At 44.6% G+C, this 15,257-nt stretch overlaps 1 protein-coding gene across 1 annotated transcript in view; it reads left to right on the forward strand.

Moving 5' to 3' along the window:
- Positions 1-15,257, forward strand: part of LRIG1 (leucine rich repeats and immunoglobulin like domains 1) — a 95,777-nt gene that overhangs the window by 66,081 nt on the left and 14,439 nt on the right. Inside the window, 4 exon segments of the mRNA XM_069811900.1 lie at positions 363-506; positions 5,517-5,660; positions 9,521-9,601; positions 15,010-15,081. Coding sequence (XP_069668001.1) covers positions 363-506; positions 5,517-5,660; positions 9,521-9,601; positions 15,010-15,081 — 441 coding nt within the window.

Below are 15,257 nucleotides of genomic sequence, written 5' to 3' on the forward strand. Positions count from 1 at the left end.
ATTTCCAACACAGTTGGCTTTCAAGTGTGTTTGCGAGGTCATAAGTGATCAAGGCAGCGTGTTTCTGGACGCTGCTGTCACACAACTAAGACTCCGCAAATACAAACTTGGATGGGATGCTTTAAGCCCAGTTTACTTGCAGTGGAGCGTACCTCTGCGGTCACAGCTCATTCTGGGCATTTCCTTTGTGTTGTCCTTGAATTTCTATCCTTCACTTGCACAGGAAATGCCCACACATGCATGTGTCCACATGGGTATGTAGAAAGGTGCGTAGGAATGGCTAAAATCCCAATCCTTGTTGGAAATTCTTCAGCATTTGACCATTTGCTTATCTGTCAATTCCTTCTGATTTTTTTCTACAGCCACCTGGAGTATAACAGCCTGACAGAAGTAAACAGTGGCTCTCTTTATGGCCTTTCATCTCTGCACCAGCTTCACCTCAGTAACAATTCCATATCACGCATCAACCCTGATGGCTGGAGCTTCTGTCAGAAGCTGCATGAACTGTAAGTTGGTTTCTGTTGTGGTTGGTTGGGCGGGGTTTGATGCTAATCTAACATTGGCAGGAAAGGGGAGTAAGGATTTTTCCCAATCACGTGGCTTACAGCTCCCATTATACCAACCTGTAGAAATGCAGGAACTGCAGCCTCCTAAGTGATGCCCTTATTCATGATGTTATGACCTTCAGAGCACCTGATTTAAAAATACGTTTGCACCAGAAACAAAGACTAGAACCCACTAAAAGTATACAGTGCCAAAAGACCTGGAGAGTTTGTGATCTGTGGCTTGCCAATGCTTTTTAGCTAGCTAGTTACAAGACATGCACAGCTTGCTATATAATGACTGTACAGCCTGAAGGAAGCTTTGCTTTATCCTCTGTATTACAAAGAACAATCACGTTTTTAACCAGCAGAGATTTGGCCCTTTAAAGGCAGTTCTCCTTGTTTCTCCTGTTTACACTTTACCCTTCCTGTAGGGCTCAGTTGTTGAAAAGTAAATACGTTGACTTTGCTCTCCTGAGATTTCCAGCTGTGAATACAGTCTTTTTGATAAACGAAAGAAAGCCTTGCTGCTGAGGACAGCCCCAGAAGAGCATCTTTTGGGTCTGTGGCACTGCTTAATGCCTTTTTGAAGAGGCACACGTGGATGCTTGCAGTATTTACAGAAGTAGCTGTCATCCCCTTGGTGGAACTGTGGAAAGATTCATTTTTTTCTTTGGAGAACTTGACATGTGGTTAGTGGAACTGTAATTTATTCTGCTTGGTTCTTGGAAATCTCTTGTTATTGTTAGGCATTCTCCTATCCACCAAAAAGCAGTACGGTAAAACAGCTTCCTGCTTTCAGAGGCCTCACTCTGAACTCCGACTAAAGGTAGGTATCTGCCTACCCAGCTGTGAATCCCTAATCTTTTGGGATGTGGATTCAGAGATAGGTAGACATGACACATGTCATTCCTTTAAGTTTAGAAGCTGTATAATTAATGTGTTAGCCCAGTGACCAGCTGTGATCTTCTGCTGAACCCAAATTATTCATTCAGATGTGGATTACTTTTGGGAGGCACAAGGACATATTTTATTTTTGGTTTTACTTAAATACATATGTGATTGTTTAATTAACTAATTTTTCAAATTGCTGTGAAACTGTCTGTGCCTAAAGGGCTCCTTTGCTTGGCACAGTGCTGTAGACAGCTACTGTTCCTTCGTGTGCAGGTTCTCAAGTGATGTTTTACTAGGTTAAGGAAGTGTCAGTGGAGAAATCTTCAAGGCAACAGATCAGAATCGGCACCGTGCTCTCCCTGTGGCCTGCCTAAATCTGAGGCATCAAAAAAGGGGAGTCTGCTTTCCTAGGGGCACTCACACTTGGATCCCTGGAATAGCCAAATTCAGATCACTGCATTGTGTTAGTAGCACAGCTCTGGGAGCTTTCTGCTCTCGGGAACCCAATATCTGGTGCCTGTGCTGGAGCTTTATTTCAGCCTGGGCTCAGATGGGATCGGTAAGCCCCAATTTGCATCTTGCAGAGCTAACATCAGAACTATTTAGGGAGAACTATGCTTGTCTTTTCTACCTGACACTGTCTTTGCAAACCCTCAAGGTTTAGGTGGGAGGTTGCACGTCATACTGAGTCCTTTATTTGTCAGGTATGGATTGGGATCTCTTGCCAACAAGTAGTGCTAATGGTGAGCTGTCCTGCCTTAGAGGCCATCCTCTGCAGTAACTGCAGAAACCCAGTGCAGGCTTCGCTTGCGCTGGTGCAGAATGGGGTAGATTTGGAGAATGCCTGGTGGTGTGAGGTGGTAGGAGCCACTGGGGCATGCTCAGCCTGACAAACAGGATTGTGCTAGAGTGTGAGGCCAGAGACGACATTAGGTGAGATCTGAAAGGCGATTATGTGGGTGTTAGCACACATCTCTGCAAAATATTACAAGCTCTTGCAGGTGTTGCCTTTAGGGTAAGGCTGCTGCAGGGAGCCATCAGATACTCCTAACTGAAACTCTCACAGCCAAAGAGTGGTAGGAGTGGTCTGCTCTGAAATTGAAGGGTGAGGAAAGGAAGTGCTAGATACATCTAGGCTGCCTCTGTGCACTTCTTTGAATGTGCATGTTTCATTCCTTACTAAAAGATCCTTGCTTACCTCCCCTATTGCTAAATCTGCTGGGTTTCAGTTATCAGAAAGCACTGTCTCTGGTTGTACGGGGAATTAATTTCAAAGACCTTGACCGAAGAAAGAGAGGTGGCTAGACCCCTGCTTATCTGTGCTAAGGAAGGAGGTGGTCATCTGAAGGATGAGTTGTCTCTCCTTTAGTTGTTGGGAGAAAACATGACCTGAAGGCTGTGGTCTGATGTAAAAGCTAACAAGGAAAGAGAGCTCTTGCCTTGTTATGGGCATGAGAAAGGGCTGATTGTATTCACCAGTCAGGTGCTAGGCCATCAACATCATGGAAAAATCCACAGTGGGAGCATAGGATTTAATCAGAGGTAAATGATGACTTGGCTGCTGGGTCTTTCCTTTCACTTCTTACCTGTAGTTTGGTCAATGGGAATGAAATGTGTTAGATGTACCTGGTCCAGAACTGTCTGGCAGCAGGAGCCCCAGCTGCACAACAGGTTTCTGGTTAACCCCTTTATATATCACTTTTGGCGTGCTGCTCTCCCACTTCCTCGCCTGGCCAAAAGGGCTGTGTAGATAAACATTTGCACTTGTTTGTTCCAGTGATTTCTCACTGGTGGAGAAATGACAAGGTAGGGGAAGCAGCAGAGACCTGCTGATTTCCCTCAATCCAGATAATCTAAACTGCCGAGGAGAGAAACGTACCGTTTTTGCAAATTGGCCTGTCCCATTGGCAGGAAGCAGAGCCCTTACATGTTGAAGGAAGTCACTGCCAGGTGTATTAGTTCCTGAAACCTTCCATCTGTTTGCAGCCATTGAGAGAGTCCTCTAAATACTGCTGCTGTCCATCCATCTTGAGGTGGCGTCAGAACGAACAGAGGTAACATGCCTTCACCAGCTGTGGCATGAACTCTTCTGTGTAGAATCAAAAGGAACAATTTTTTTTCTCAGCCAGGTTTAGGATTACTTTTGAACACTTTTTTTTTTTTAAGCCAAATTCTTTAATCGCAGGTGAGGACATAATTTTGACCGGATGCCAGTTCTTCATAACTAACACTACAACTTCTTTAGGAATGAAAGTATGTTGTCCCATACCTTCTTCAAACTCATTAATCTTTGCTGAATTTTTTCCAAAGCTTGCCCTCTGCCTACTCACACAGCTAAAAGATAGGCAGCTCATTTGCCAAGTTAATGACACTCTCAGTGCTTCAGAGTATGTGTCTGTTTTGACTTAGGTTTTGGCTTAGGTTTTGGCTTTGCAGTAACTTTCATGCAAGCCCTAGACACATTTTTAAGCAGACTCATTAACAGGCAGTACTAGAAGAGGAATTTGGAGGTTTGGAACGCAGTGAGTTTTTGGTTGTTTTTTTTTTCTTGTTGTCTGTACAATGAGGGATTTCGGTGCTTGTTCAAGCTGCATGACTCCACTTTTTGAAAAGTTTAGCAGCCCAAACCCTGACATCTTTTGAAGTGACTTGTGCTCCCAGGTCACTAAGGTATTTGCAAAAATCCTATGCAACTGCCCTTTGTAAAGAGATAAGCTTGAGAAAATGTGAGCAGTGGTATGTAGATGACTGCCACTTTTTATACCCCACATGTCAGCGTGCAGGCAACTTAGCGCTGAGGCTACTGCAGGTCACACTCACCTGCCAGTAGCCCTGCAGGGCTGACCCAGCTGCAGTGACATCCAGAGATCAGGAGGAATATACTCGTAGCAGGGAGCTGTGGGTGAATGCTTCAGGCTGAAGGTCACTGACCAGTGACTCTGCCTGCTGCTACCCCAGGAGGTCCCTCATTTGATGAGCCAAGTTGGCCTTCAACATCAGCAATGCTGCAGCTTTACTGCTTGCATAGAAGGTGGTTGCGTAGTGTGTGAGGTGTCTGCAATGGTTTGTAGCTTCCCATGGCCTGCCTTCAGTGTCAGATCTCAGAAGCCTCATCTGCACCCTGGCTGGGAGAGAAAAACAGCTTCCAAACTGCAGCTTCTTCCTACCAGCTTCCAAACTGCAACAGGAGTAGCGCTTAAAAAAAAAAAAAAAAATCTCCAAAACCAGAGATAATACAGGCAAGGGGAAGAGATGGATGGAAAACTAGGAAAAAACCCAATCTTCCGATATTAGTCACTTTTAAGTGGAGAAGATTTCAAGCAGACTGTACACTCTGACAAAGGGGAGCGGGAGGGAAGGCGGCTGGTTTACAATAGATTCCTCCTTCCTTTGCATGAAAGGAAGCATTCGATTGCCTTATGGTGAAATGCTTTTGGCTCTGGAGTGGGGTGGAGCAGGCTGTGGAGACACCCACACCCAGACGCCTGGGGCTTGCTGTGCACAAGTGCAGAACGATAAGACACCTCCTGAATACAGAAGTTTGTACCCTGCCAAGAGCGCATGTGAACTTCAAAATCCGTCTTGTTTGACGTCACTCTCCACCTTGCAGGGCGTGGGGAAGGAGGGAACTGCTTTTTCCTGTAAGCCTTGGCGGGAGTCCAAATGGGAGTGAGGATTGAACACAACCAGGGGACTGAGGAGGGGTGGTGTTCCCAGACCCTAACCTAGCCGTTCAGGAGAAAGACTAGCTCGTCCCCGCCATAACTGACAGCATGTGTATTAGGTTATTGCTCTCGTTCACTTCTGGAGGAGCCTCTCTGTTGCCTGTACAGAAGACTTCCCTATGTTTGGGTACCAAATGCCTCCTGCTCCCTTATGGTCATCTGGGCTGCCCCATGGGTATCTTGTGGGAATATTTGCAGACTGCAGTCTTATTTCCTAGTCAATCTGTTATGTATCCACCCAGTACACATAGCCTTTTGTAAGGTGGTAGTGGGAGGCAGGCACTGATTGGCACAGACAAGTTTGGAAAATACTGGTTGGATTGACAAGGGCTGTTGTTTTGGTTTTTTTCCTCAGAATACTCTCTTACAACAACCTAACCAGGCTGGATGAGGGAAGCTTGGCAGACCTTGGGGGACTGCACGTACTACGACTGAGCCACAATTCCATCAATCATATTGCAGAAGGTGCTTTCAAGGGACTCAAAAACCTACGTGTCCTGTAAGTTGCTCCCAGCTTTTGTCAGCTAACACCCATCTTCCCTCTGTTCTGCTTTGCGGTTGCTTTGGGTGCCTGTGTCCTCAGTGTCAAACTTCCCTACACGCTGCTCTGTTGTCTTCAGCAGCTGTTGTGTTTACCCCATTATTCAACTTCAGTGAACTTGTACTTTTTAATTAAGAGCAGTTAGGAGAATTGCAGTTGGACTTCTCAGTGTTGTAGGGTGCTTTCAGAGTAGAGGGCTCCAGAGTAAAATCATGAGAACATAGGACAGGATCCTGAATCTAGCCCAGCTGAGCAAAAATCCCTGAGGTTTCAGTCCTTCAGCTAACAGCAGAATTTCTCTTGCTATCATATTGACTTTGATTAAAATTCTTAGGAAAGGACAGTTTCTGTTGGGTCATTCTGCACTCAGGAGGAGTAGGAAATGATTCCTTCCACTGACAACACTGGAAGTTTGAATATCCGCTTAAATGTGCTATCGAGCATTTTTGCATGCTGTTACTTCTTTTTTTTTTTTTAATTGAATAATAAATATAAAATTGTGGGCTGACACAGTATTAAGAAGAAAAAAAAAAAACCACAAAGAAATTCAGAGGTTGGGTTTGGGATCTGATTATACCAGAAGCATTAACAGCACATGAAGCTTCAACCAGACTTGGGTCCAACCATGGGAGCAACCAGAAGTCTTTAATGGAGAATTGGGCTCACTTGGGTCATGAAATGTTCTGTTGCTCTGATTTTCATGGTAACCCCCGAACAACAACAAAGTAGCCATGCTATCAAGAGGAAAGTTTCATGCGCCCTAATACTGAATTGCACATGAACCATCCAGTGGTGGCTATGGCCATTTACCAGAGATTTCTATTTTAAAGTGACTGACACAACATAATACCTGGAAATGTGGCACTGGAAATGAGCTTGCTAGTCTGGATACCAACTTCTAAGATTTTAGGGCTAGTAGAGATCATTAGGTAATCTGACCTCCTCTGGAATGCCAGCTGTAGAATTGTACTATTATACACTATTAAACCCAAAAGCTCCGTTAGATTGAAGTACATCTGGGCTTGCCTTAGAAACATCAGAAGATGGAGAATCTAATTCTAGTAATTGTCCATTCCTGCAGCTGTGTTGCCCCTGTCTCCCTTATTTGTACCTGCTGAGCTGCTGGCTGCTCTCCTTCTGTCTCCAAAGGCTGTGGGCTCAGCACCTTCCTCTGGCACACCACAAAGTTCTCACAATCTGTGTTATAGCACCATCCATGCTCCCAGGCTGGTTGAGTTCAGCAGGCTGATTTAATTCTTCCTTCAGATGAAAAAACCGCACTTTGATACTTTTATTCCTCTTCAGAAGCCTATTGTGGCCTGAGTAATTAAAAGGAAATGGGAACAGAGAGATCTGCCCTCTTCACAGTACTTTTTGCATCTTACTCTCTCCTTTATTGAAGTTCACAGTGAAGGAAGTGACTGGAAAGTGAGTTTGGGTTTTGTTTGCTTTTTTTCCCTTTTTTAAACTTAAGCCAAAGCCTTTCAGCCACTGGGCATTCAGAAGGGGACCTCTCTGAGGCAGCTGTCAAGAGCGGAACTAAAGGTTTCCAAAGAAAAATGGAGGGGAAGGGGAGCTGGTAGTTCTCTTTGCTCTGCAGTGAATGTGGAGCCTCTTTTATGTCTAGGGCAGAGGGGGGAGGCAGAGAGGGAGTGTGTGAGCGAGCTCTAATTTAATAAAGAGAAAGGCCTATTGGGTCCTGCACCTGGTGAAAAAGACCCGAGCATGCTTTAATTATGGCCTATTGTTGGGGAGCCTTTGGTGGGTGTGAAACTGCTGAAATGTGGAGCTATTCAAATAGAGGTCAGACCCAGAGACCTCGGAGCACAATGATTAACAAGGCTGTGAGCATTCAAGCTCAGCCAGCCAGAAAGAATAGGAAATTGGCAACAGAGGCTGGGAGAGGAGTTTGAATACAAAGAGACCTAGGCCAAAATACCCCACTCTTTTTCTCTCTCCCTCTATTTTCACTCATTTGTTAAAAAGGTTTTTATTCCTCCTTTCTAACACTAAACCTTTGAGTTGCCTCTGGATGAACAAGCAATACCATTTTCTTTTCCTTTTTTAAGAAAACACAATGTGTGGCAGTCAATTAATAAAAGCGTGTGTCGGAGAGGTCCTACAGGCTGTTCCCACTTGTCTGTGTCTGCCATGGGAAAGGGTTTGCTGGTCCAAAGACCAGTAGCCCGTGGTGGAGCTGAAGAGGAGAAATGTCTGAGAAGGGATTTGCCCTTAAAAAACAAACAGAACAACAGGCATTGGCTTGGCAACCATAGGGGAAACGTAGAAACTTAGCTCCAGGAGGATGTATTTGCTCCTGCCCCACTCAGATGGCGCTGAAAATGTCAGCACATCAAAGCGTCTCTCCTGGACTTGTCTCTTATGCCACCACAGCATTATGTGCGCCCACACCCCGCAGGGATGTTGAGTTTTTATCCATCCCTTTGGCATAGATGAACCCACGGATCGCCCTGACATCCACAATGATGCTGGCTTAGTCCAGGACTCCCCAGGGATGTGAGATTCAGGTCTCATGCTGAAGCCAGCTGAGAAAGAGGAATTGTGGCTTTTGGCCATCTCCCTTCACATCTTTAGTTCACACACCAAAGCTGAGAAACAAGTAAAGACTGCAGCCAGCTTAGGTACTGAGAGCAAAAGTCTCAGCCCCATCTCAGCTGGGGAAAAGCATGCCAATATTGAAACTGGGATTTTTTTAATTTCTGTTCTGTTCTTGTGTATTTGTGCTCCGTAGCCCAGGAGCTACATTATGATGCCTGTGTCTGGAATGTTGCAAAATGCAGGGGGCTTTGGTTTTTCTTTTTTTGGTCTTAATATTTTTAAACTGGAAATGTTCTGATAATAATCTTCAAAAGGTGCGAAAGGAGTACCCGAGGGTTCAGGGGGTTATCTGGATGGTTAAGTTTGCTTTATTGTTGGGTTTTGCCAGGTTTTAAATCAGAGTGATGTAACAAAACCAACAAAGACTATTTATTTTTCCTTTCTTTTTACTTAACGTTAGAAATGATAAATTTCTGTCTGTGTTGCTGGGTATTCATTGCTAGCTGGAATTAAAGCTAGGAGGGAAGGATTTTTAAACAGACTGTTTAAACAGCTTTTGTGGATCTCTCTGTTTGTTCTGTGTGCTTGTTTTTCTTCAGACCTCTTTGACTTTTGTAATTGATGGTCAATTTGAAAGCCAAAAGAAGCTAACTGTGAAAAAGGAATTCTTACTCATTTTTTTTTTAAAAAGTGGTTATACAGAGAGTTAGACTTGTGTAGGGATGATGGTGCTTTCCTTTGTTGAGCTTTCCAGTTCATTGCCAGAAAAAAATGCAACTTCATAGAAAATACACCAAATCATCTTCCTAAGATATAGCTATAGATAAATACATGTATACATTGGAATAGCCAAGGTTAATCTTAATTCATGATAGTAGCATTTAAGGACAGCTGTTTCTTTCAGCTTAGTTTGGGGACTTTATTTTCTTTTTCCTCCTTTTGTTTGGATGCACAGAATTAGAAAAGGTCTGAAACCTACTTGTTAAAAAGTAGCTATCTGCTACTGCTGCTGTTTCAGAAATAAGAGGGTTTCAGCTAGGAAAAAGCCAGGGCTTTTTTTGGAATGCACCATCTCAGCATGGCTCAGTGCAGGAAAAGTGATTAGTGCTGCTTTGCTGCAGGACCCTGCTTTTTCTGATAGCTGTCAGAAGAAAATGGGAAGCTATTCGTATGGCATTCCAAACTTTCTTCCATTTCTTTTTAACGATGAGCCTAGGACTAAGACACCAATTACAAGATCTCTCTTGTCCTCTCCCCAGGGAACTGGACCACAACGACATCTCAGGCACAATAGAAGATACCAATGGAGCCTTTACAGGCCTAGAAAACCTAAGCAAGCTGTGAGTATTCCTGGGTTTGAAGTTCTGCAAAGCCGTTGTGTTGTGTGCTTGTGTGGTGGTGGGTCTCTCCCCTCCAACGCAGCCTTCCTCCCTTTGGAACAAGATAAAACCTGAGACATAGTAGTTTTGCAGGCTCACTGCAAGAGTGCAAATGTGGTTATCAAGCACTTGTGTTTCTAAGCAGATATGAGGTGATTATAGTCCTTTTAAAGCGATGAACAGATGGTGCCACATGCTGTAGTTAGTTCAGAGACACAGGAGAGAGTAACTTAAGTTGTTTTCATCTATAAGACTCAGCACAACTGTTCCTCGCTTCTGAAAACAAGCAGCAACAAAAAAGACCCCTTGCAATCTTCAGCGAAGCACTGATTGATGCAGCAAATGACAATAAACAGAAGAGAAAAATCACCCCATTTCCTGTTACAACAGAGGATTGAAACAGGATTCGTTTCTGTGGGATACTCTGAGAGTGATCTTTTGGGCTTGCTTCCATGTGCAGTGACAATTAAAGGCACCATGGGGCATAGGCTCTTAAAGAGATAAAAAGAAACCTAAGGCAAGCATGCGCCTTGCAAATGTTTATAGCTTGCTTGGCCTTTGCAAGTATTTTCACATTGCTCTGTACTTGTTCGTATTCCATTTGAAATCGGCTATATAAATCAGTCCTGTCAGAGAAGTCTCTGATGGCTTGTGACAAATCAAGAGTCTTTCTAATCATTACCTCTTGCCTTTGTTTAAGTTCTCAGCACCCCCCCATCATGCTGTCTCTGATGCTGAGATGGCACAGCCAGAGGTGCAGTAAAAGTACCTCGATGGATAGCAGATGGCTAGAATGAATCCTGGCAGGCGGTATATTGTCGTGCTCTCATTAGAGACTCCTGGGGGAGTGGGAAGAGCCATGGCAGGATTCGTGGGGATGTAATGCTTAGACGGAGAAGAAAAATTTGAAGTCACAGACACAGACGGCATTTGATCATTGTTGAGGGGAGTCACTGGATCCAAGGAGAGGGGAACCAAGTTGTAGCTGCAAGTAAAGTGAGGGAGAAGGCAGAAAAGGACTTAACAACTGGGGGAGTCAGGCAGGGAGGTAGAAGAAGTATGGGAGAGAGAGAGGCCAGTAGGAGTTGCCGTGCACAGGGAGTTGGGAAATATTCCCACAAGTTGCTAGAAAAAAGGCAGAGGAGCAGATGCAGTGGGTGGTAGAGTCCTTGACTTCTGTTGCTGAAGATTTTGGTTTGTCTGAAGAAACCAGCGCAACCATGTGAGCAGCCAGAATGGTAGTGGGAGCAGAGGCTTTGTCCAGAGGGATTTGCAGGCTGGAGGATTGAGAGTCTGTAGTGCTGCTTTGACAAGGGAGAGAAGGTGGAGGGAAGAGAGCGGGGAGAGAGAGCTGTCCCAGTGGGACATCCACCGCAGGGCATCCCTCCAGCATGGCCACTGGCATGGGAGCAAAAGTGGTGGTCGGGATATGTTAGAAAGTCTGTGTGCAGATAACGGGAGAGAGGTGAAAAAGCCAGAGGAGACAGCGTTGAGGGAAAGAGTTCAGCAAAAGGATTGACTCAGCAACCAGGAGAAATGAGCACTGATGAGTTGTGGGGGTCAGGCAGAGGCCAGGACTTACGGCAAGGAGCGGGAGGAGGAAGGAAGGGAGCAGAGGCAGCCTGCGGGGTTGTGCGAGTTGTCTGTTCGGAGCTCTGGGCAGAGCAGCTATCACTCCCCTGTGAAGTAGCCATGGCCTGATCTGATGTTTATCATCCAGCAAAAGGAACGGCTTCAAAAGATGGCTAGTTTTGTCTGCCAGTAGCAAAGGATGCGGCAAGGGCTTGCGCAAGTCTAAAGAAGCCAGGTTTGCATCTTTTTTCACGTTGTTGACCTCTGTCTTTCATTGCACATGGACTTGGGCCAGTTCTGAGTCTGGCTGAATGCAGGGAAGGACATGTGCCCATGGTTTGTGGGGGCGATCACAGCGAATTTCATAGCATGGAAGAGCGTGTAGATCAGGTTGGTCTTGGGCAGACAGGAGTGGTTTGATTACCTAACAGAGTGAACCTGCTGTGGGACAGACAGGTTGCTGGGATCGTTCATTGTCAGCCAGAATGTAAGGCTAGAAAAACCCTCAGAACATGAGATTATTTCATTATATTTCTAGAGGCATTCTGGGGACATTCGGGAGTGGTCACTTTTAAAGGGATCTGCTCAGGTCTGTTTTAGCTCATCAGCACGTAAATCCCAAACTTGTAATTTCATCTAAGGCTTGAAGTGAGTATCATTCTGGCAGGATTTTTTCGTAAATAAAGTATCAACCTTTACAGCAAACATTTCACTGCGTGATTTAGGGCCTGTGTTTAAACCGTCAACCAGCTTTAAATGCATTAGCATACAAAAAATAAATGGGCACTTCAGAGGAGACCTTCTAATGAATTAATAATCACCTCAGCTCTGTGGAGATTGCCTTAAAAGCTGTTCCCCTTTGATCTGGCACAGATTAGCCTCTGAAAGGATTTAGCACAGAGAGGGTTGTTTGCTGAAATGAAGGTGTTAAAATGAGAGGAGGGGAGGCTAGTCACTTTAGCCTTCTCTGAATTATATATGAAGCTCTGCAGGATGGAGAGCACAGGCCTAAATTAAAATGTTGCTTCAAGAAAGAGGGAGTCAAGAAGCACCGAAGCATAAAAAGCATCAGTGGAATCGCTGGGGAACAAGGAGTTTCCTAATTATTCAAGCTGCTAAATGTAACCGGTTTTTTGATGGCTCACTCAGTGACTGAGATCTTCCTGCAGGTGCAAAACTGGCTGGAGGAGAAAATGCTGCTTTCTAATGAATTGCGTGCTTAGCGTGTAATTACACTTATGCAATCACTGGGAGAGTATGCTTGCGCCTAGCTCTGCTGACAGTGGAGGAGCGTTTCTGGACTGCAGCAGCAGGCTAATTGTGGAGCTGCATACCGCCGCGTTTGCATTCCAGCGTGCCGCACTCCTTTGAAGGGGGCCGCTGGGTTCAAACTATTTCAGAATTGGAGAAGTGGTTAATTGAAATTTGAAAGGCGTAATGATTTTAATGAGTTTGCTGGGGCATGGCTTTATTACCAGTGTGTTTATGTATTTCTTATGTATATAGCCATAAAATTGTATGCACCTCTACAAGTGGTGTATACACTGTGTATTCACATCCCCAGACATACTGCTTATCTCTGCACAGATAAATAAACAGATATAATTAGTATATCCGATTTTCAAAGTCCAAGATCCACTGTAAACAATAAACAGAAATCTCCAGTTATCAAACCCAAGTTCAGCATAACACCCTCATTTGGGAATATGGCTCCAGATATTAGTTTGTATGGATGCAGCTATACGACCAGAGTTTGCGTATAGTAAATTATTTACTATATTAATCATTCTAATGGATTTTTCAAAGCCTTCATAAATACAACATCCCTTTTACCAAATGATGGTACACATGATTGCACTCATCCTTTGGTGCTTGGGGTATTTCACCTAGAGCAAAAAGCCACACACACTGCCATGCAATAAATAGGACCTCTGATACCCTGGTTTTGGTGCTGTAACAAGGAACTCAGTAAAACTCACTGGAGATATTTAGAACGATACTGTTGATAAAGCAGGTTGCAGCCACCAGCGTACCTACAATAGCTGTCTTTATTCTCACCTCTTATCAAATAATTAATGAAGGGACACAGCTCTGAAAATTCAACTGTGGTTTTGTACCAAGTTAACTCTGCCCATAAGAACGGGCTTCAAGTCTGTGTCTCACTGTGGAGGCTTGGAGGGACACTGCCTGAAGCTTTTGTTTGTGTTTTGCTCTAGAATGGTAAGGTTTGTGATTCTGAGGGCACAGACCTTTTGTATGGAGCTCGGAGTAACTGGCCTTTCCTGTCTACTCAGGAATTAGAGTGGTGGCTCATCCAGCAGTACAACCATCAGGGTGATTGATTTTATGAGGACCTACTTGGGATCATAGTGTTGCTCAGTGGCAGGCACCCAAATTCTCTCCAAAGACAACAGGCTGCAAGGGCAGGTGGTGATACAGTCTCAATCCTCACTATTGTAACCGTGATGAGCCCAAATTTTCCTTTCTACCTGTTGTGGCATCTGCTGCTTCATCCGCACAGAAACTGGGCTTTCTGGGTGCTAGTGTTGAGACACCAAATTACCCCGACATTTGACGGGTGCTTTATGGAAAGCCCTAACAAGCTCTTGCAAGTGTATTTGCTGGTGTAACGGCTGCACGTGCTCCATCTTGTACCCCAGCCTCCTTTCCCCAGCTGGTAGGAAGCAGTGGGACCATCATAGTTTTAGAGCCTTTTAGGGTGCAGATATAGGTTGCACCCTGTATTGAAGGAAAAATCTTGAAGGAAAACTCATGTGCCCGTTTTTTACCTGAGGTGTTAATGATGACTTGCCCTGGGTACCATGTGAAGCAGGCAGTGATAAAAGATGCACCTGGAAGATAAACCTTAGACAGAGAGGACCTGGAGAAGGAAAACATTTCCTAATTAATGACACTGGTGAATGTTTTATTAAAACAAGTGAGGAGACTATCCATTTTGCATGAACCTTGCCCCTGACTGATCACCACTGGTCAATATTTATAGAGAACTGTTACTTTGCAGATAGCAGTTTGGCTGTGATCGCTCCAGCTGGCTGTTGCCTGCTGATAGTCCCCCTCTTGCCACTGCATAGCACTGTCTGCTGATTGGGAGGAATGCTCTCTGGTCACAGATGCGAGCAAGCACACTCCTCAGCCCTGTACATTACCTTTTCTTCCTTTTGCCCCTTGAAATTACCACTCGACTATTATTTATTGCATTATATTCCTTTGCTGTTATATTTATAATAAGCCAAGGAAGGAAGTCGGCAGTCACTTCAGTTAGCTGCTGTATAAACGTGCAGCCAAGAGACAGCCCTCAGGCCCTGTGTGTGGATATCTGTTCAGGCCAAGCAGCAGGGAATAAACTACCACTTTTTTACTATCTGGGAAGAAGTCAGAAATGAAAAGTGTTGCAGGGAGAGACCAAAATCTTGTTAAACTGTCATTGCACTTAATCCTATCTACAGCCATCCTGCAAAGAATAGAGGGGACCTTCTGTTACTCAGCAAGCTGGTTTCCAAGCACTGGAGCAAACCTGCCTTTTTACGTGATATGGCACATTCCCTTTTGTGCTGTCATCACTATTAAATTCGAATACAGATAAAAGGATTTAATTTCAAGAGTGAGAAAGCGAGTGTACTTCAGCCCTCTTAATCTCCGTGCAGTTCAGATTTCCCAGGACTTACACTGAGTGTGTATATCAGATAAAGCCACACTAATTGTGTTCCTTCTTTTTCTGCCCCCCTGTCCCCATTTTTTTTTCTGTTTATCTGGCATGGGATGTTTGGAAACTGCAGAACTCTGTTTGGAAACAAGATCAAGTCGGTGGCCAAGAAAGCATTCTCAGGGTTGGAGGCCCTGGAGCACCTGTGAGTAACCCACCATGCCTCAGAGTTTGGGAAGGGGGGTCTGCCAAAAGTAGCTGCTTGAGAGATCTGCTAGCAATTTAATAGCGTCTTTGTAAACTGAGAAGCCAGTCCATTTGTGGGGGCCACCTGCTTCCTTCTCATTATAAGTCCGCCTCAACTTTGGCCTTTTTTTGTGC

Source organism: Haliaeetus albicilla, chromosome 24 (assembly GCF_947461875.1).
Source record: "Haliaeetus albicilla chromosome 24, bHalAlb1.1, whole genome shotgun sequence".
Lineage (NCBI taxonomy): Eukaryota > Metazoa > Chordata > Aves > Accipitriformes > Accipitridae > Haliaeetus > Haliaeetus albicilla.